Below are 19,004 nucleotides of genomic sequence, written 5' to 3'. Positions count from 1 at the left end.
TGCTTGCTCTTAGAGTTTTGGTTTAAATGTTAAGTCTAATCACTAATGGATTGAGTCACTGTTTGGTTCTCTTATTGATGATTCATTGAGCACATGATCCATACTTTTGAATTTTCCATGTTCTTAAATTAGTCCATTATTGGGGACACCAATATTCTTAATATGGGAATGCTTTGATAAACTCATAGTTTATCATGTTTTAAAGGACTAAAATTACTCTTATATCTAGTCAAAAGCATGAAAGCTTAGAGTTATTTGGCTAAAAAGCATGGACTTCATAAATCTTATTTTAAATAATAGAACAAGAATTATAAAATAGAATATGAGATTCTAAGGCAGCGGATAAAAAAAGAAAAACCCTTAAAATTTAATTATACATTAAACAATAAGTCAAGTTCACTGGTACATTTGGAATAGACTAGATTACATCATCGTTTAAACTAAAAGAAAATGTTTCTACTCTATCAGGTAGAAAACTAAATTCACTCCACGGGTAAACAAAATCACTCTAAACTTCGTATGGTCCTCAAAGTCTTTAATCATGGTGCTTCATCCTACTCCAAAGATAACTGTATTGGTATGCTTACTTTATGGAAATGTTAGCATAAATATAAACACACGTAAGATAAAAGGAAAAATGTCATTCTTTCAAAGCATGTTTATAAGAAAATAATAACTAGAATAATAAACATAGAAAATGGTATGTAACTTTTAATTAAAACTACTTAAGCCCACACCTTTGTGGTTTTCTGCATACAAATATAGAAAAGAACGTGTAGTCTTTACCTGAAACTACTAAAGTTCAAACCTTTATGGGACTCAAATATTTGTGGGTTTTTGTATGTGAAAGGTTCTGTTTAGCATAGCTCAATCCAGATAAGGTGTCATTTACCCTATAACCGTCTGATCCCAAACCTTTGTGGGTTAGTTCAGATCATAATCATTCAGTTAAAGGTTACATATTCAAGTAATATTTGTTTGGTACAAAAGGAATTCTTTTGTTTTATAGTCTTGATTAAAAATCATTCTTATAACTAATATGAATAAATCTATTAACTCCACAAAATCAAAGTTTTAGAATATAAAAACAAGATAGAACAAAAAATCAAAGATAGAAACAAAAATAAAAGAATTAAAGAAATCCTTAAGAAAATAGTTCGCTAGAGTAATGACATCTTCACAGCTTTTACAGAAATAACTTCAGAAATACCAACTTTATCAATAGATGAAGAAAAGTGAAATTAGGAGAATGAGGTTCTCTCCCAATATTACATTTCTCTTTCTTTCTCCTTCTTTCTTTTTCTTTTTCTTTCTCTCCTTTTCTCTCTCTCTCTCTTCCTTTCTAAATGTGATTGACTTTGGGGTGGGGGTGGGGGTAGGGGTAGGGGTGGGAGGGGGGGGGGAGAAAGGCTTTATATAGACTTTTTAAAATAAAAATCTAAAGAATCTAATTATTATTTTTATAAAAATATAAGGAATCTAATCATTACTTCAATAAAAATCTTAAGTTTCATGATTACTTTGGTCAAAGATGCCATTTTTTCAAAGATTTCATTTTTTCAAAGATATTATTGTTTTTTTTTTTTTTAAGGTGTTACAGAAGATGTTAGGGAAATCAACACCCTAGCTACGCTTGCATTATTTGATTTCAAATCGTTCTTGATTTTTGGTTCTTGATTATTGTTATTGTTAGTTTAAAATTCAGTTTTATGATTTGAATCATTATTCTAAAAAACCCTTAAGACTGATCCAACTATGATAGTGTAGATAAATTATTGCTTGATACATCAATCCTCGTGGGAATGATACTTTACTCATTCACTTTATTACTTGTACAACCGGTATACTTGTCATGATCGCAACAATTATAATAGTAAACACAAGTTCGTTTGCCCAAAAACTTCTTGTGTAACTAGTTTGATGGACAGGATAACAAAGGTATAATAAAATAAATTATTATATTTAGTCAATATTAGGTGAATTAACAACATTTGATAGGTTTAATTCATTTGGCCCTATTCGTATTGTAGCCTTATAGTAAGGTAACTTGTGTTGGAATTCAATAGAATAGGACAACAAAATTTTCTTTCAAAATTAAGTCAGTCGTACCATCGCCATCAACCACCACCATTATTGCCATTGACTAGCTAACACCATCACCACCCGCCACTACCACTATGATGCAAGTTCTTTTGAAAAAAATTCTTTACCTTTCACCAAATAACAAATCTCTAACTTTATTCAAATTATGTTGCATACGCTAAAGTTGACAATCAATTTAAAACTTATTTTTAAAATTTTATTTGATAAAGATATAATTTTTTATTATGAAATTTTTTGTAATTTATTTTAATATATTTTATTTAAAATTATGACTTTATATTGTTTCCAAAAAGTTAAAATAGGAAATAATTTATAAATAAGTCAAAAGAAAAATTTTAAAAAAAAATTAAAAAATTATATGAAATCATGCTATAAAGAATAATTTTATCTATTTATATCATATCATTATATTATTTAGTTCCTTTCCATTACAAGATAGGATAACATAATCACATCGAATTACTTATCTAATGCATATCAAACACAACATATGATATGAGCTTATGAAACTCTTATCCTTTCTTATTATTATTCAAATCCTCTTATTCTATCCATCTTTATCCTATCTTATTGACCAAATGTACCCTTAGAAAATATGATCTCTTTCGGAGATGTGTTTAAATCTAAGAAAAAAAGATACTTGTATTAATTATGTATTATATGCACTGAGTTATTCGAAAAAAGTTATAATTGGAGCATATATTATTTAATAGTTTGCATAGAAGTGTGTAAAATGTGTAAATTTACCTAAGTATCATCAATGATTAATCTAAAGTTCCTTTGTTATTATTTTCTCTCATAAAGTAAAAGTAATAGTTGAAGATGTTCTTGATCAAACTATCTTACATAAATATAATATAAATATAATTGATGGCCTGTCACTTGCTAGCTTCAGTTATTAGGTTAGATGCTTGTTTATCATGATATCAAAGCCAAGGTGATTACGGAGTATAAATTTAATTCTCATTGCCCTACATACTTTTTAGTGGAATTAAATCAACACAAAATAGAATCAGAAAAATGAGCCTGTGCAATATTTATGTTTTAAACCTAAATGGCTCTTGTTTGAGGGAATATATTAGACAAAATTAATATAAAATCATTGAGGCTATTACTTTAGGTGAAATGATTGTTTAACATTGTGTCAAATGAATTATTGTATTCTATTATATTCTATTAAAAAAAATTAAATATTGTGAAATTTTTAGCATAGATAGGTAGATGGCCTATGCATTATTTATCCTTCAAGTCTAATGAATTATTGTATAAAGAAGCATGTTAAAGATATAATATAAAATTATTTAATAACCTAAACTTAATAACTTAAATTTTTTTGGTTGAATTCATTATTAAAGATTGTCAAAATAATTTAAACCAGATTAGCTATAATCTCACTTGAAGCTTTTGTGGTCCTACATTTAATTTTAGCATTGTACTTTCTCTGAAGTGGTGGAATTTGTAAGTTACTGCTACGGTTTCGGAAGAACTTTTCAAAGGATTGACTGATTCCACTGGTCCTAGTATTTATTTGTGCTGAAAAGTAGATGGGACAGAGGAATGGAAGGAATTGAAGGCCTAATGTATTGGCACTGTTTATACACTCAGCATTTGGTACGGTTTTGATGGGCCATACCTGTCTCACTTATGTTCTTTAACCGTTATGTTTAATTTCATATACAGCTTTATAATGCACAGTGTCATTTTTTCTTGAACATTTATCTAAACAAGGAGAGAAGAGAAGTTTCTGTTTGGACTTGATACTTGGACACTTTGTTAAGACTCTTCATTTGATTACTGCACAATCATATTTTGGAATGCTACATGTTAATGTTAATTCATGTCAGATCAAAATGCAATACGTGCTAGAGAGATATGGGACTTTTGACCCTATTAATGCAAAAAACGAAACATATCATCGGTTTAAATTTTTTTACAAATTATTTATTAATTTGATATGAGTGAAACGTGCATGAGCAATGTGTGTTTAAGTCACACATCACCCCATGCGTGATTTGTATAAAAAGTAAAATGTGTCTGTCACGTGTTGCGCTTGGCAAGATGCGCATACGGGATGTGCACAACTTGAACACGCATTGTCAGGATGCGCGTATTGCATTGCGTTAACTTTTGTACAAATCGCACATGGAGGTAATACACTACTTAAATGCCCACACTCCTCATATATGTTTTGCTTGCATTAGATAAGTAAATAGTTTACCAAAAGAATTAAACCGGTGATATATTTATTTTTTGCATTGTATAATTAGTCAGATCTGGTTCTTTAATAGATAATATTGTTGTCCTGCTTCCTTTCTCTGCCTAATATTGCTAGAAAAATTTAGAGTAAAGATGAAATGAATTTAATCTTTTATGATCAGTTACACGCTTGTGCACATGTTTGGTACAATGTTACAAGCAAATAAGAATAAATAATTTTTTTTTAAACCACGTGTATATTTCACGAGAGACAATCCTGTTCAGGTCCAAGATTAAGGCCTTAAACTCCTCTCAATAATGATATTGGAGAGGTTTGAATACATACTCTCATCACCACTTGCTTAACTTCCATGCGCTAACTGAACTATCATCATTTGGTTAATAAATAAAAAACATGATACCTAAAAGTTTGATTACAAACTTCCAAAGTTCCAGCAAGTAATAAGGTAGGTCAATTCATGTGAGTGATTCATGTGTACGTACTAAACATGTCAAGAGCATTAGCTGTTACCAGCAATGTTGTGAGAGGCTCAACCTTTGTGACTCAACGTTTCTGTGTCTCCTCACCATTGATTTTAACCGCTACCTCAACTGATTCTTTGACCATTCATTGTCACCCAACCACATTTTCAATTTTCTCACACTCTTGGTTAATGCTATAACTTTTTGCTCAGTAATAACGGGTGCTTTAGTTCTTTGAGGTTTATTACCCTATCTGTGTGGTTGATACAATCAGGTTCTTGCTTGTATTTGTTTTACATGACTACTACCTAGCTAGCTAAGAGAAAAATATGAGCTGATTAGAAGATGAAGTATTTTTTAATTTTTTAATTTTTTTTGGGTTTTAATCTCCCCCACGTCAGTCCTTAAGTTCATCTCTTAAATAACTCAAATTAAGCTCGAGAAACTGCTTAGTAAATGAAATTAACTTCCTAATATTTTGATTTGGTTCAGTTATATATTTCCCTGAAATAAAGTCTTCAAAAGATATATGAGTCACCTTCTTTGTTAAAAATATTCAAGTATAAATAGTAGTGAAGTCTTATACATGTCAGTAAAAAAATAAACAAAGTGAAAATTGTATAAGTGTGAATTAGACCCTTAAACTTATAATTTAAAGTTTTGAGTTGAGATGTGATATTAATTCATTTATCATGATTTATTATTTGACCCAGTGGTGAAAATAAATATTAATAGAAATTATATTAATATTAATTTTATACATTGAGGAACCAAAATAATGCATAAGTATTTGGATTAGACACTTGATGCCCCCTATATCTTTTGAGGAACTAATTTGAGAGTAATTAGTCATAGGAAAAATAAAAATTATGTTTTTGATAAAATAAACATAAAAATGAAAGCCTTCGTTCTGTTTTTATTTTATTTTCATCCTAATAGATCCACTTACTTTTCTAAGATGCCCCTACTGGTTTTAGAGTAAGGTAATGAAGAAAGAAAGCAGAGAATAAGATTAAATAATATATGAAATTGATATTAATTTGATGTTATATAATATAAAATAAATTACATTAGACCAATCTCTATTTATATTAATACTAAACACCAAATCTTAATTAAATTCAATATGAAAAATAAATCATGAAATATATAAATATATATAAACCAATTATAAAAGATACTATAAATTATTCTATAAGATATAAATCAAAATATTATAAAATATTATTCATATATTCTAACAATCCCTAATATATGTGTTTATTGGTATCTATCATTTTTAAAAGATTAACTTAATATTCCATATATTTTTTTGAAAACCGATTTTTGAATTCAGTGAAAGGAAAAATATTTTTTATAATTAAATTAAACATAAAAATAAAAGCCCATATTCATTATGTTTTTGTCCAATTTTCACCCTAATGGATAGACCTGCTTCTCTATGGTGTCCTTTTTTATTCATAGCAAAAGAAGGTTGGTGTCAATTTCTCAGCATTAACCACTGAAAAGGACAAGATTTTAGAAGCTTTTTAATCACGTCATGGGTATATGCACAATACATAAAATGACAAAAAAACATTTCTACAACAGCAGTAACCCATTGTTAGCTAATATAACAGCATTCATTTATCTCCCATTCTATTGTCACTTTCTCCAATTCTCTCCCACTCAGAAAAACCTGCATTAGCATTGCAACACTTACATATTTTCACATCATACCCTCTTTTACTTCCTTCTTAGCTTGCACTTTCTGTTCACCACTAATATTCCCCTAACTCAAAAGACTTATTTTTCTGTGTAGTAAGTAACCTATGATGAGCATGAAAACCAGTAACAGGAAAATGAGAAGGGGTTTCATTTGCCACTCTCAAGCATCAACAGCAGTGTGCATGAGTACCCGTGATCCTCGATCTGTTATTGTTCCTAGGAGGCTTGATACAAGTGTTTTTCTTGATGATACCAGGTTGATCAACTATGCTAAGTACTCCAAATTTGTTGAGTTTCCTAAGTTCAATGTAGTTCCAAAGATTAAGAATAGAGGGCAGGATCAAGATCAAGTGAATGAATCAAGGGAACTTCAGAAAACACCAACAGATAATGTCTTTCAGGTTTGTTAAGCTTACATATTCTCCTGCACTATGTGAGTTGCAATCATGCAAATGTTATTTTGTGGAGTTTCATAAATTGATCTCTTTTTTCTTTTCTGTTTTCACAACACAAGTTATAATGGAAATAGAGTAATTCTTCTGTAGTAGTGGTTCATAATTTTCAATTTATATGTTAATGACACAGTAACTTCTTTCTGTGTCTCGGCTACATTTATCTGATTATCAAGAAAGAAATCAAATTTATATGTCAAAATGAAAAGAAGGACCATAAACATGAAGAAGCTATGAAATGGAAATGGAGTTTGGATTCTAGACTGATTAGTCATAAATGTTGGTATTATTGGTTTTTTCTACTGCAATTGCTATAGGGTCAACAAAAATCTCCAGAGACTATTCCATTTTCCCTTTAATTGATTATTTGTTAGATGAAGAACAATGGCTAGGACTATACCACCAGTGGTGTCACAGGTGGATCCTGCAAGGAAACAAATGATCTCTATTATTTGTCCTCCTCTCATTTTTGTCATTTGCAGAGGTTTCAAGATTTTTCACGTGCATATTCCATAGACAAAACAGAATGATTATGTCCTTTTTATGCAAATGGGCGTTTTATTAGGCAATACAAATGGCATTATTAGAGACCATGCCGTTTGGTTTTGTCCCTTCTACATGAATTTTCATTTTTTTCTCCTTTCTAGTTTTCCCCCAAGGAAGGTACGTGTCATAGAGTCATATGGTCACATAGCATATTTTGAATTGTCTTGGAATAATGGAATCTCATATTCCATATGTCTTTAAGATTGCATGTGATACAAAAATTGTGAAAACTAGATTTCAAAAGGGATAAGAAAATGTTATACACTTCACTTTTACTCTATCATATTTGAAATGTTATTACCACGAATTTAATTTGAGGGGTTTTAAATGCAGGTGGTTGTGATGCGGGTTGCTATTCATTGTCAGGGATGTGCTGGAAAAGTGAAAAAACTTTTGTCTAAGATGGAAGGTATTCATCAATACTAGTTATATACCCTTCAGATTCACAGGGTTAAGATAGAAAAAAGAAAAACACTTACAGAAGTCATTTATTAATTTGACAACATTATACATTTTGGCAATCTGAAATAAAATATATATACATGAATATATGCTCTAAAAACAGTGGATGGATGTCAACATATAATGAAGAAGAATGGCCCATTTACTTTTTTTTTAGTAGCAGCATTTATTCTGCATTTAAGTAAGATTTGGGATTAAGCTAAATGACTTCAAATTATACTTGAGGTTCTAACTTTTATTTATTTTTTGGAGTAAAGGTTCTAACGTTTTGAAACCTATAATATCAGGAGTTACATCGTTCAGTATAGATGTAGAGTCTAAGAGGGTGACAGTGATGGGGCACATTTCTCCGGTGGCAGTCCTTGAGAGCATTTCAAAGGTGAAAAGGGCAGAATTCTGGACTGCTTGTTAAAAGCACTTCAGAGTTACCTTAAATGACAGCAAAGGAGATGCAGAGCCAGAGTCAAAAAGACAGAAAATTTGCCTTTGCCTTTGCACTTGTTAACAGCTTCATATGGTTGTGGACCTGGTGGTCCTCAATACAATAAAATTAGAGTATGGGGTAGGTAGTAATCTGCTCAAGTGACTTGGTTCTGATGGTGATGTTCAATGACAATTTAATGATATCTATCTATCCCCCATTCCCCTTTGAAATTTCTTTCTTTTATGGCATTCTAATTCTAGTTCCAAACTTCCAATGCTTAAAACTGTTGTGGGGAAAAGCTACTTCAGAGTATATAGGCCTTACAATCTCATTACACAATGTTTCGGTTGTTTAGTTTGTCTTATATATGTCAAATACAATAATCACTTGCAGTGCTATTTCACCATCATTTTATCTACTCTTAAAATAAATGGGATCATATTTGACAGAATAATTACAGTTAAATGTCCATGAAAGAATAATCAATACCTAAAACTAGACCAATTCAACAATATTACATGAAAAATAGCAACAAACTCACAAGTAGAACAAGAAAATTAGTTCCTGTGTTTCATGCTTTGTGTCCTCATTCTGGTGCCCCATGATCCCCCTTTCTGTCCCATACGTCTACAAGACCTTTTCTTCAACTCAACCACTTGCTCCTGCCACCTATTTCTCCATATCTCTTCACTAACACACATTTTGTTTCTCAACCCCAATTCAGAGTCATACTTTGCTCGAAGCATAGGATTGGTCAAAGTCTTATAAGCTGCATTCAACTGAACAAACATCCTCGTTGACTCCTCTTTCATAGAAGGATCATGGCACACATCTGGATGGTACTGAAGAGCCATTGATCTATAAGCTCTCTTTATCTCATCCATTGTGGCACTTCCGGGACTCAGAGACAACATCTTGTAGAAGTTTCCATGTGTGGTCTTTGTGGCTCTGCATGAAACAGAAAACTGCATATGTGAAGTTCTTTGCTGTTTAGTTGAGAGTGGAACGCATTGAAATGGCTTGGAAATGCTTAGGCTTGAACTTAAGGATAAAACAGCCATTAATGCTCTAATTAGTTGTAACTATCTTTGATCTATGAGAATGAATGTGGAAAATAGATGTGGTTCAATTATATTTATATGTGTTGATGTGCTAAGAAGGAGCCTAGATGTTTCTTTTGAATTCGTTATAATAACTATTATTTTATGTTAATTACTTTAGATTTCAAGTTTTACGTGTTGAATTATTCAAACTACGCGTTGTCTTCATCGTATATATCGAGATTTTATTATTATTAATATTACTGTAGGATGCATGCATATGCATTTATTCGTTATATTAAGATATTTAAAGAAGGGTTATAGACCGGCTAGTTACCCTCTCTTTTTACTTTATATTTTTTAGCCTACAGTGCATTAAAAATAATTCACGAATCATTTAATTATTTGATAATATGTGAATAAGACATTTTTGGGCCAGCCAATTAAATAGATGATAGGTAGTGCATGTGATTCATGCGTGGAATATGAACAAACAGTGAAGTGTAAAAGCAATAGCAAACATGCATGTTTGACTGATACATCAATGTATTTAGTCCAGCCGGCGGAAAAAAAAAAGACAATATTGACACAAATTAGTCGAACAGGTATTTTCCTAGGAAACAACCACTTCCTTCCTTCACGGACAAATTGAAATTGGGGTGTTTGGTAGAGAGAAAAAAAATTATGAGAAAAAATGGAAAAGAATAGTGTAACAACCAACAAGTATTATTATCAATGTTATTACCAATCAATTTCACCGTTACATCGATTATATTGATCCAACGGTTATATTTATTTTCATCTTTGTATGGTTATGATTGCCCATATTTAAAGTGAAAGCATTAAATATGAGAAATCATAATCATACAAAGGTGCAAATAAATATAAAGTATTAAAAAGGAGGAACCATAACCATACAAAGATAGAAATAAGTATAACCGTTGGATCAACATAATCGATCAAACGGTGAAATTGATTGATAATAACATTGGTAGTAACACTACTTGATTGTTACAATATCTTATCCTCAGGAAAATACAGAAATACAATTATTGGAGAAATGATGGGAAATTGATTTTTCTGAAAAAATTGTTACAAGTTTGAGTTTGCTGGGAAAATCAAAATACCATCGTCAGAATGGTATTCCTAAGTTGATATTTTCCTTCATTTTTACACTTCAAAAACTTCTCCATCAAAATTTTTTTCCTTGACAAATTTTCTCTATTCCATACCACATTTGGTCATTTGTGAATCTCATCTACCACTTTCCTAGTATTCTCAAAAAAAAAGGTCCACTTATCAAATATATAAGGAGTTTCGTGTGTGTCATTTAAAAGGACACAAGTTGTGTGCTTTTAGTGACTTACACAGAGTATGACCGGTTATACTTTATGTAAATCATCTAAAAAGACATAACTTATGTTCTTTTAAATGATATAATTTTTTCCATATATAAGAATCCAAAATCATTTTTCCAACCTCACAAAGACACAACAAAATGAGGAAGTAAAGAAAGCCGTTTTGTTTTGAAAATACTTATTGGAAAAGTTGCTTTTATTTCAACAAAATTCACCTTTTGACCCTGCCGGCGGTCAATGCAATTTCAGAAATAAATAAGTTGTATTTAAAAAAAGTTTATGATAAAGCAATCCAAACATTTATGAGTTTAGTGTGTGTCATTTAGAAGGATATAAGTTGTATTCTTTTAGTGACTTACACAGAGTATGATTGGTCATACTCTCTGTAATTCTAAAAAATTACTTTTTTATAGGAAAAAATAATAATTTTTCAGATTTATATAAAATATGACATGTCATACTTCGTTTAAACGACACTTGTTTTTTTCAACATTTATAATACATATCAGGGTATCACTTTACACTACTACAATTCCTCAAGAATGATTGGCCTAATTCTGACACAAACATTTTCACATGTGCATAGAGATCTTATATATGAAAATTAATTCGTGCGCAAATTTTTAATATAAAAAGGTGATGTTAATACCATGGAAAATGTTGCCTGTCACTGAAATCCCACCCCCACCATAATACAAGCATTTCATATTATCATTGTTTCTGTGTTGCCATTTTCTGTTACTTTTTCCTGCTGAATAGTACGAATCAAAGATAAATAATGTATAACAATATTTTTCTAAAAAGAAACTATTGGAATCAAATGTAACTAGTTTCATGAAGTATAGTTGAAGGTTTCCATGGACAAAGATATAGTTAAAGATGTATATAAATATATATATATATATATATATATATATATATATATATATATATATATATATATAGGTAAAGTGTGTGCTGTCTCGTTCAAAATTTTATGTCGCAAACTAGCAAGACCCGGAATGAGGAAAATGCAGAGAAACATATTCATTTAAATTTGTTTTGTTGAAAAATTATTTGGTGTGTTTTTAAAAAAAAAAAAAAGATTCTTACACGTGAATAATATTAATTAATTAGTTTTTGCATTTTAAAATGAATGGGTTAATGTGTATTCTAATTTAATTAATAAGATGAGCTTATTGTGATCACGACGAGACGAGACGAGCTTTTGATATTTATTGGTAGTGGACCTAATTGGATACTGCAATGTAGGCATTAGTATCTGGCTAAATTCCGTGATGAGTGAACCTAATAAATACATACATTCTTACTTAGGATTATAAAGGTTCCGTGTCTAACCTATATATATTTGGTTAAACCCTATTAGTTATTATGCTCGCTCCCATTGCCGGAAGAGTGTCATTTTGGAAATAGTTTATAAAGAAAAAGATTCTAACGATTAAACCAAAATATTCGCTATAACCAAAATATTCGCTATAGTTCAACCAGATGCGCAAATCCCTGACTAAAAGAAATTGATACGTGTGTTTTATCTATCATGCAAGTTTCAATCTTTATGATGTTTTTATTCTAAGAAATTCTTACCAATTTTTTTTTTCTTATCACTGGAAAGTTAATGCTGCTTTAAAACCTCTCACTTTTCAGCACAACAAAAATACAAAGTTCCTTGCCTTGGAGTTCATGTTAAAGGTACATCAAATAATAAGCAAGACAGCTAAAATCCTTCAAGGTAATTAAGGCAAAACAGTGTTATAATAAAAGACATTGAAGATGTCCTTATGCTAGATATAAGAATTAAGTGAGGATCTGCAGACATTTGTTAGAAAATGCAGCGAAACAGACAATTTAGACTAGCTGGCTTCATCTGGATTAGGAACACATCAATGCTTTAGATTTTACGTTGACATGGTTCTGCAGAGAATAAGGGTATCTAGCGGTTGTGTCTTTAGGAGTTGTATTTTTCTTGTAGAAATCAGCATCAACTAATGCAACTATTATAAGCTGTCTTTAGGAAATTTGTGAAGAAAAACATGCCAGAGGAGGAAAACGCCGGTCGAACGATTGCAAGTTAGGACAGATGCGCCAATCTTGTAAGCACAACCATCCAAAATTTCTGTTCATCAAACACAGCATCTTGTTGGAACGTTACCATGTTAAAAGTGAAGGCTTATATTTACATAAAAAAAAAAAAAAAAAAAAAAAAAAAAAAAAAAAAAGTGAAGGCTTATCAACAGATATATATACAGAAAAATTTTCTTGTTGGAATGTTAGCATGTTACGTGGAATTGAAATATTAAAAAATTATAATTACAAAGACTATAATAACACTGAAATAAATTAAAATTATAAAAATATCATGATTTTTGCCTCAAAATGATATCATATTCGGCTTACTGCAGAAATTTATCTGCAGTAACTGCGAAAAAAACGAACCCATAACTATATATATATATATATATATATATATATATATATATATATATATATATATATATCCAATTAATTAAGTGATTTTTTGAAGGGGATTAAAATTAATAAATTTGGTTAATTCTCTTATGCATTTACGATATATTGTATAACTTATCTCATCAATAATTATAAATAGGGAGAAGTGAAAAATCTTAATTTTTTTTTATTTTTTTTTTAAGCAGAAAATCTTAATCTTTTAAAATTTATAAGAATATTGAAACAAACACGACAACCTATTAAAATACCAAAAATCATATCTTCTCTGAGTAAATCTAAACCTTTAATATTTTAATTTCAAATAAATGATTACTTATATTACCTAAATTTTAGGCTTATGTTAAAGAACTATCTATGCTACCCATGATCTCTGCTGTAAAGCACTTTGTACACGTGGTAAGGTTCAAGTATCACGTGTTGTAGTACAGAAAAATAGAAAATGCTTGCAGCTAGTTAAATCTTAAGCCATTTTTTTGGTCATTGAGCATCACGAGTAAGTCATAAGTTGTTCAAATTGTTAAATCCCACAAGTCTAGTAACTCTAGTTTGCAGAATAATCTATGCTCGAAAATAAATTTCAAATAAAATCTGAAAAAGTACTTACATATTTAGTGAGATGCTTCCCTCAATAAAGTACTTTCATTTCTGAACAAGAGAAACAAAACGACTACCTCAAGCCTGTTAATTCGTCTTATCAAAATATAGATAGAATTTTGTAAAATAAATATATATGTAAGATTCTATTTACATTTAATTATGTTCAAAATATGTTACAATTTTAATTCACTATAGTTCAAAACTAATTACTTCTTGATTTACATTAAGAAAAAAAACTCTGTTTAAAGAAACTTCTTTTTGCACACGAGCATAACTGCCTACTTTTCTATTCACAGCCGAATGAGAGAAGATTTCCTCCTCCGTAAAAGATAATCACTATTTGGTGATTTTAATTATGGGGTTTGGATTTCTTTAGCGGCAGAAGATCACCAGCAGAGAGAAGACAAAATGGACTCCACTAGATTCTTTTTTTTTTTTTTTGATAACAGACTCCACTAGATTTTGTAAAATAAAAAAATGTTAGGCACATTTTTTGAAATGGATGACAGGAGATTAACAAATTCCCGTGAGTACGTGACATACGAATTAATTTTGCCTTTAATGTATGGGTTTTATTAATTTTATGTTAAAGGAAATAAGTTATCTCATGTCATAGAGATAAACTTGTGGGTTCCACCATATGAAAAAATAAAAAGAAAAGAAAAGAAAAAGGTGATACAGTTATCGAATAGTGTGTAGGAGAAAAAACTTATTATCTCATATAAGTACGAGAATAGTTTTTCCATTAATTTAGATGTCTATCATCATTTTGATGGACCTATATCCTAGACCTAGTAGACGAAAAAAAGACATAAGAATTTCTCCCATTTAAAATATTATTTGTAATTGTTATGGACCATATTCATATATCAATAATCTATTTAATAAAAGATTGAGAGGTTTATCTTAATAGCCAAATTACTAAAGGATCAAGGGATAAGATTCATTGATCCCAACAATGAGGTTAAGGAGCTAATAACTTGGAGATGTTCAAGGCCCAAATCCAGGAAGTAATCACTATAAATAAAGGAGGACCCCATTTTGAATCTACTTTTACTTCTAACAGTACTACGCACTCACATCACGTCTTTGTCATCCCGTATATACAAATGCACAGTAATCCATACACTTGTACAGAATCTCTCTCATAGATATCTGTATACAATTAACACCCATTGGATGTACATTCGCGGTTCACCTAAACCGAACAATTAAAAAAAGGATGAAAAGAAAGCATCTGCTAGCAAGTCATATTGAAAAAAAGAAAGAAGTAATAAACAGACACTAATTCAGTTACAATTGTTTTCTTGAAATTTTGGAACCCAATAGCTTATTTGTTAATTTAGTTTCCTACTATATTTGCTTTTGTTACTATCCTTTAGTTATTTAGTTTTGTATTTCTTATCGTGTATTACAAATTCAAACTGCATGACAAGGCTTAGCCTATTTGTGTAACAACCCACGTCTATTTAAGAAATCGTGATGTGCAGTTCTAGTTGGAATGAAATGCTATTCTCAGATACCATTTATTAAAGAAAGTGTTAAAATTGCGGACACTAAGGGTGGAACATAAACTAGATTAAACCAACAAACAAACAAGTGGAGAGTAAGTCCCTGCACATATTTATTATAAAAAAAACAAAATGGAGTTACTGCAATTGGAAAATATCAAAGCTTTAACTCTTTGCAACTTATTGCTTGCTACATTTGTCATGATGTCATGCTATTGCAGAAATAAGGATTGTCTCTATTCCATGGCAAACTTTTGAAAATTTTCTTGGTGCTCTAAGTGTATTGGACAACACCTGTCAACTCAAAATTCTAAAATATTTATCTTATGGATCCATCAACTTATGTGGTCTTTACTTAGTTTATTAGAATTACTGTGAGACTCTAGTATCTGAATAGACCGTGCTACTATAGATACATAGATATTTTTTTTGGAACGATTTGATTTCTGTTTGAAAATGCCAAGGCTGGGGTAATCTGATATGCAGCAAAAGCAGATTATAATTTAATCAAAGATAGACCAAGTATTGAGTATACAAAGTGCAAAATATGACGTACCAAAAAAATACACGTCTTCAATAGTGCAATGTTAAGATCCTAATTAAGTAAAAGCCTGATGGCCATTGAACTGCTTAAAATTGCTTTTTAAGTAAAAAAGCCCTTTTTGGGTTCTAGTATGTTAATGGTTTTTGGCCAAAATTTTTTGACATAGGTGTGGAAGACACCTAGGCCCAATTGTATATGTAATAATATTTGGAGTTGCCCAAAAGGATTATAGATATGATTTTTTATTTTTTTATATCAATAGATATCCAAAATTTTAATGGACCCAACTAATTCAATTTTACATTTATGCCTCTTTACTTTCTTCAAAAAATTGCAATTCTCAAAATTGAAACTCACTATTATTTGAACAAGTCAAATCTTGAAGACCCAACTAATTCAATTTTAAGTTTATACCTCTTTACTCTCCTCAAAAATTGCAATTCTCAAAATTCGAACTGTGAGGAAATGAAAGAATAGAACATATCCTGATGCTCTTCATGATTTAAAATTTGCTGATGCTGTGCTTGGTTGGACCAAGATGACACAGACATGCATTGTGGAATATTAATAAGCAGCGTTCTTTTGTTAAAGCTTTGTAAAAAAGATTTCTTGCACGGCACGCGCCGAAAAGTAGAAAGCAGATCAATGCAACCATGCCTTTCTGCAAACATGGAAACTGAACAGTTAGATTGGGTAGTCATAATTTGGAGCAGTGACATTCAGAATGTCACTGTTCATTAAATTTTTTACCTAAATGTCACGCGAATAATGTTATTTCCCAACATGCCACGTGGACAAGTTCGCTGAGCACTGTAACAAACTCTGTTTACTGATGTGTCACAATTTTAGTAGACACCAAGTTCGCTACATGAAGTAGCGAAGTTGATTGAAATATATATTCCAACCAAGTTGGCTACATAATTTGGCATCAAAACGTAGTCAATGATTTTAAGAAAATCTTTTAAAATCTTTATATTGAAAACACCCTTGAATTTAAATCAGTTATTGAACTAGGACCCATCATGTGGGAGTGCTACAACACCATAACATGTCCCTCCCTCCCTTGTGAATTATGCACATTAACTTGTCACAAAGGACCAATAATAATTATTATTATTATTATATCGCTACTCAAGTTATATATATATAAAACTTACATATAAGAAAAAGAGAGTACACCAGAATGAATATTATCTACTTGTAAGTCACTCATAGAATGAGAAGACATCGAACGGTAAAACTCAAAGAAAACATCAAAATAGTCATCTCTCTACTCTCAAACAAACTGGAATGAAACTCATCTCAAAAGCCTGAGAATGTAGCTACCAATAGGCACACAAGCAAGGACCAAGCTGGAATTTGGAATAGTGCAGATGCTGTGTTCCCTACAGATGGTGCTGGTGCTGGTGCTCGAGGTAACCCATTTACAGCTTCATCCACACCAGGTGCTGCAGCAGAAGATGTTGGAGAAGATTGTGGAGAGAGGACACCAACTAGAAAGAATCAATAATAATTCAATTAGAAACACCAATAATGTAGCTATTAGACATGCCCATAACCCTGTTTAAATTACTCACAATTCTTTAAACCAGTAATATAATTACCAGAATTTTAATTATCTGCATTTATTAGTAAACTCAATGGTGGTGTTGGGTAAATAAACAGGCATAGAGCATATAAAGTTAATAAACTTCTTAGGCTGTAAGGACCACAACTATATATAACATAATAATGTTTAATTTTAAATTATCCAGAATCCAGCAAAAGAAGAAACAAGACCACAAAATCAGATATGGTTTTTAAATTCGTATTTATTCAAGCTTTAAGGGACCAAACAAAAACAAAATTCCCTTAATAATTTGGAAGAAAAAAAAATTAAAGAGTAAAGCCATTTTGGGTCCCAAACACTATCCTCACTTTCATTCTTTATAAAAAAAATCTTTTTTAAAAATTAAATTGGATCTTTATTGAATTTCAGGGCGACCGATTTTGTGTTAGGGTCCAAGTGGGGCTTTACTCAAAATTAAATACAAAACTACATCTCAAGATTTTTAAATGGCATGGAAGGAAAAGTGGACAAGTGATAAACATACCAGGAGCTGCAGCAGGCGTTTCAGACACTGCAAAACAACAGACCCACATTAACTGACAAGAATTCAAAAAGGAAGAAAATTCCAAAGCAAACCCATCCGGAATTGATTTTTTTTCCAGTGATGGGTAGAAATCAAGATCAATGCGTACAATATTCAAAATCAAATACACACACACAAAACTCAAAAGGGTATGTCATATAGGACCATAATTTTGTCATGCATGTTACTTATTAGAGAGTGATGTTATATATATATATATATAAAAGACACAAGCAAAATTAACAGATTTTTTTTATTAAATAATAATTAATCCTAATATTGTTCCTTTTTTTTATTATTTATCTTTCTTAATACAAAGAGTCTCATGTTAGTTAATGACATCATGTTGAGATAATCCTGATTCATCTCATACATGCATAAAAATGAAAACTTTATTCAACAGAAGCGTCCAAAGCACGAAACTTTATCAGAAAATGCTCCACCCCAGAAACAAATACTCACCCCAGAAAAAATTAAAAAGGTAAAGGCAAAGAAGAAAACTGAGTAAACCCAAATGGGGGAATAAGGAGAATCAACTCACATCCACAATTAGTAGCAGAAGGAGCAGAGACTTTGCAAGCAGCCGGAAGAGAGGTAGCCTTGGTGACATTCAAGATCACACCAAACTGAGCACTGCTTTTGAAAGCTTCACAGAGACACGCTGGAGCAGTTTTAAGCACAGACTTCAAGCCAGAACAGCATGTACCTTCTGGTTTGGTTGTGGTGCTACCATTGGTAACAAAGGACAAGCAATCAGCCATGGTTAAGACCAGGTTTGAACAATCCACTGATGGTGCTGGGGAATTATGGGTTGAAGCACAGTGAGCAAGATCAACAACGGCCCAGATGGCCAGAACACAGAGAATGAGTGAGAACTTTGATGCCATTTCAGCAGAAAGAGAAGAGAGAATTCAGAGAAATGAAGAACTGAAGGGGAATATGTGTGAACGTTGGAATGTGTTGTGAGGGAGTTAAATAAAGGG

The 19,004-nt window shown here is 31.0% G+C and overlaps 2 protein-coding genes and 1 long non-coding RNA gene across 3 annotated transcripts; 1 reads left to right on the top strand and 2 right to left on the bottom strand.

Moving 5' to 3' along the window:
* The first annotated feature begins 6,761 nt into the window (after positions 1–6,761).
* On the top strand, positions 6,762–8,356 carry LOC133295535 (uncharacterized). Its single transcript, XR_009749356.1, has 3 exons — positions 6,762–6,890; positions 7,821–7,896; positions 8,237–8,356. It is a non-coding gene; the product is annotated as an uncharacterized LOC133295535 (long non-coding RNA).
* A 574-nt stretch (positions 8,357–8,930) lies between these two features.
* LOC133295532 (chaperone protein dnaJ 20, chloroplastic-like) lies at positions 8,931–9,449 on the bottom strand. Its single transcript, XM_061494375.1, has one exon. It carries the CDS (start codon positions 9,432–9,434, stop codon positions 8,931–8,933), a length of 504 nt encoding a protein of 167 aa, XP_061350359.1. The 5' UTR covers positions 9,435–9,449.
* Positions 9,450–16,993: 7,544 nt separating this feature from the next.
* On the bottom strand, positions 16,994–19,004 carry LOC133295542 (non-specific lipid transfer protein GPI-anchored 31). Its single transcript, XM_061494383.1, has 3 exons — positions 18,563–19,004; positions 17,983–18,009; positions 16,994–17,382 (listed from the first exon to the last, which is right to left on the bottom strand). The coding sequence occupies exons 1-3, from the start codon at positions 18,906–18,908 to the stop codon at positions 17,192–17,194; spliced, it is 564 nt and encodes a 187-aa protein (XP_061350367.1). The 5' UTR covers positions 18,909–19,004; the 3' UTR covers positions 16,994–17,191.

Source organism: Gastrolobium bilobum, unplaced genomic scaffold (assembly GCF_033153095.1).
Source record: "Gastrolobium bilobum isolate Gb01-03AN ecotype WA unplaced genomic scaffold, APGP_CSIRO_Gbil_v1 utg7694, whole genome shotgun sequence".
Taxonomy (NCBI): Eukaryota; Viridiplantae; Streptophyta; class Magnoliopsida; order Fabales; family Fabaceae; genus Gastrolobium; species Gastrolobium bilobum.
This window is presented reverse-complemented; position numbering and strand designations above follow the sequence as displayed.

What these genes read in the sequence shown, in the direction of transcription:
- LOC133295542 (XM_061494383.1), bottom strand. Translation starts at nt 18,908, where the DNA reads ATGGCATCAAAGTTCTCACTCATTCTCTGTGTTCTGGCCATCTGGGCC. An exon ending in TTCTGCTACTAATTGTGGAT is followed by an intron (nt 18,010 to 18,562) that starts GTGAGTTGATTC and finishes GTTGTTTTGCAG; the next exon opens with TGTCTGAAACGCCTGCTGCA. An exon ending in AACGCCTGCTGCAGCTCCTG is followed by an intron (nt 17,383 to 17,982) that starts GTATGTTTATCA and finishes GATTCTTTCTAG; the next exon opens with TTGGTGTCCTCTCTCCACAA.
- LOC133295532 (XM_061494375.1), bottom strand. Translation starts at nt 9,434, where the DNA reads ATGGCTGTTTTATCCTTAAGTTCAAGCCTAAGCATTTCCAAGCCATTT.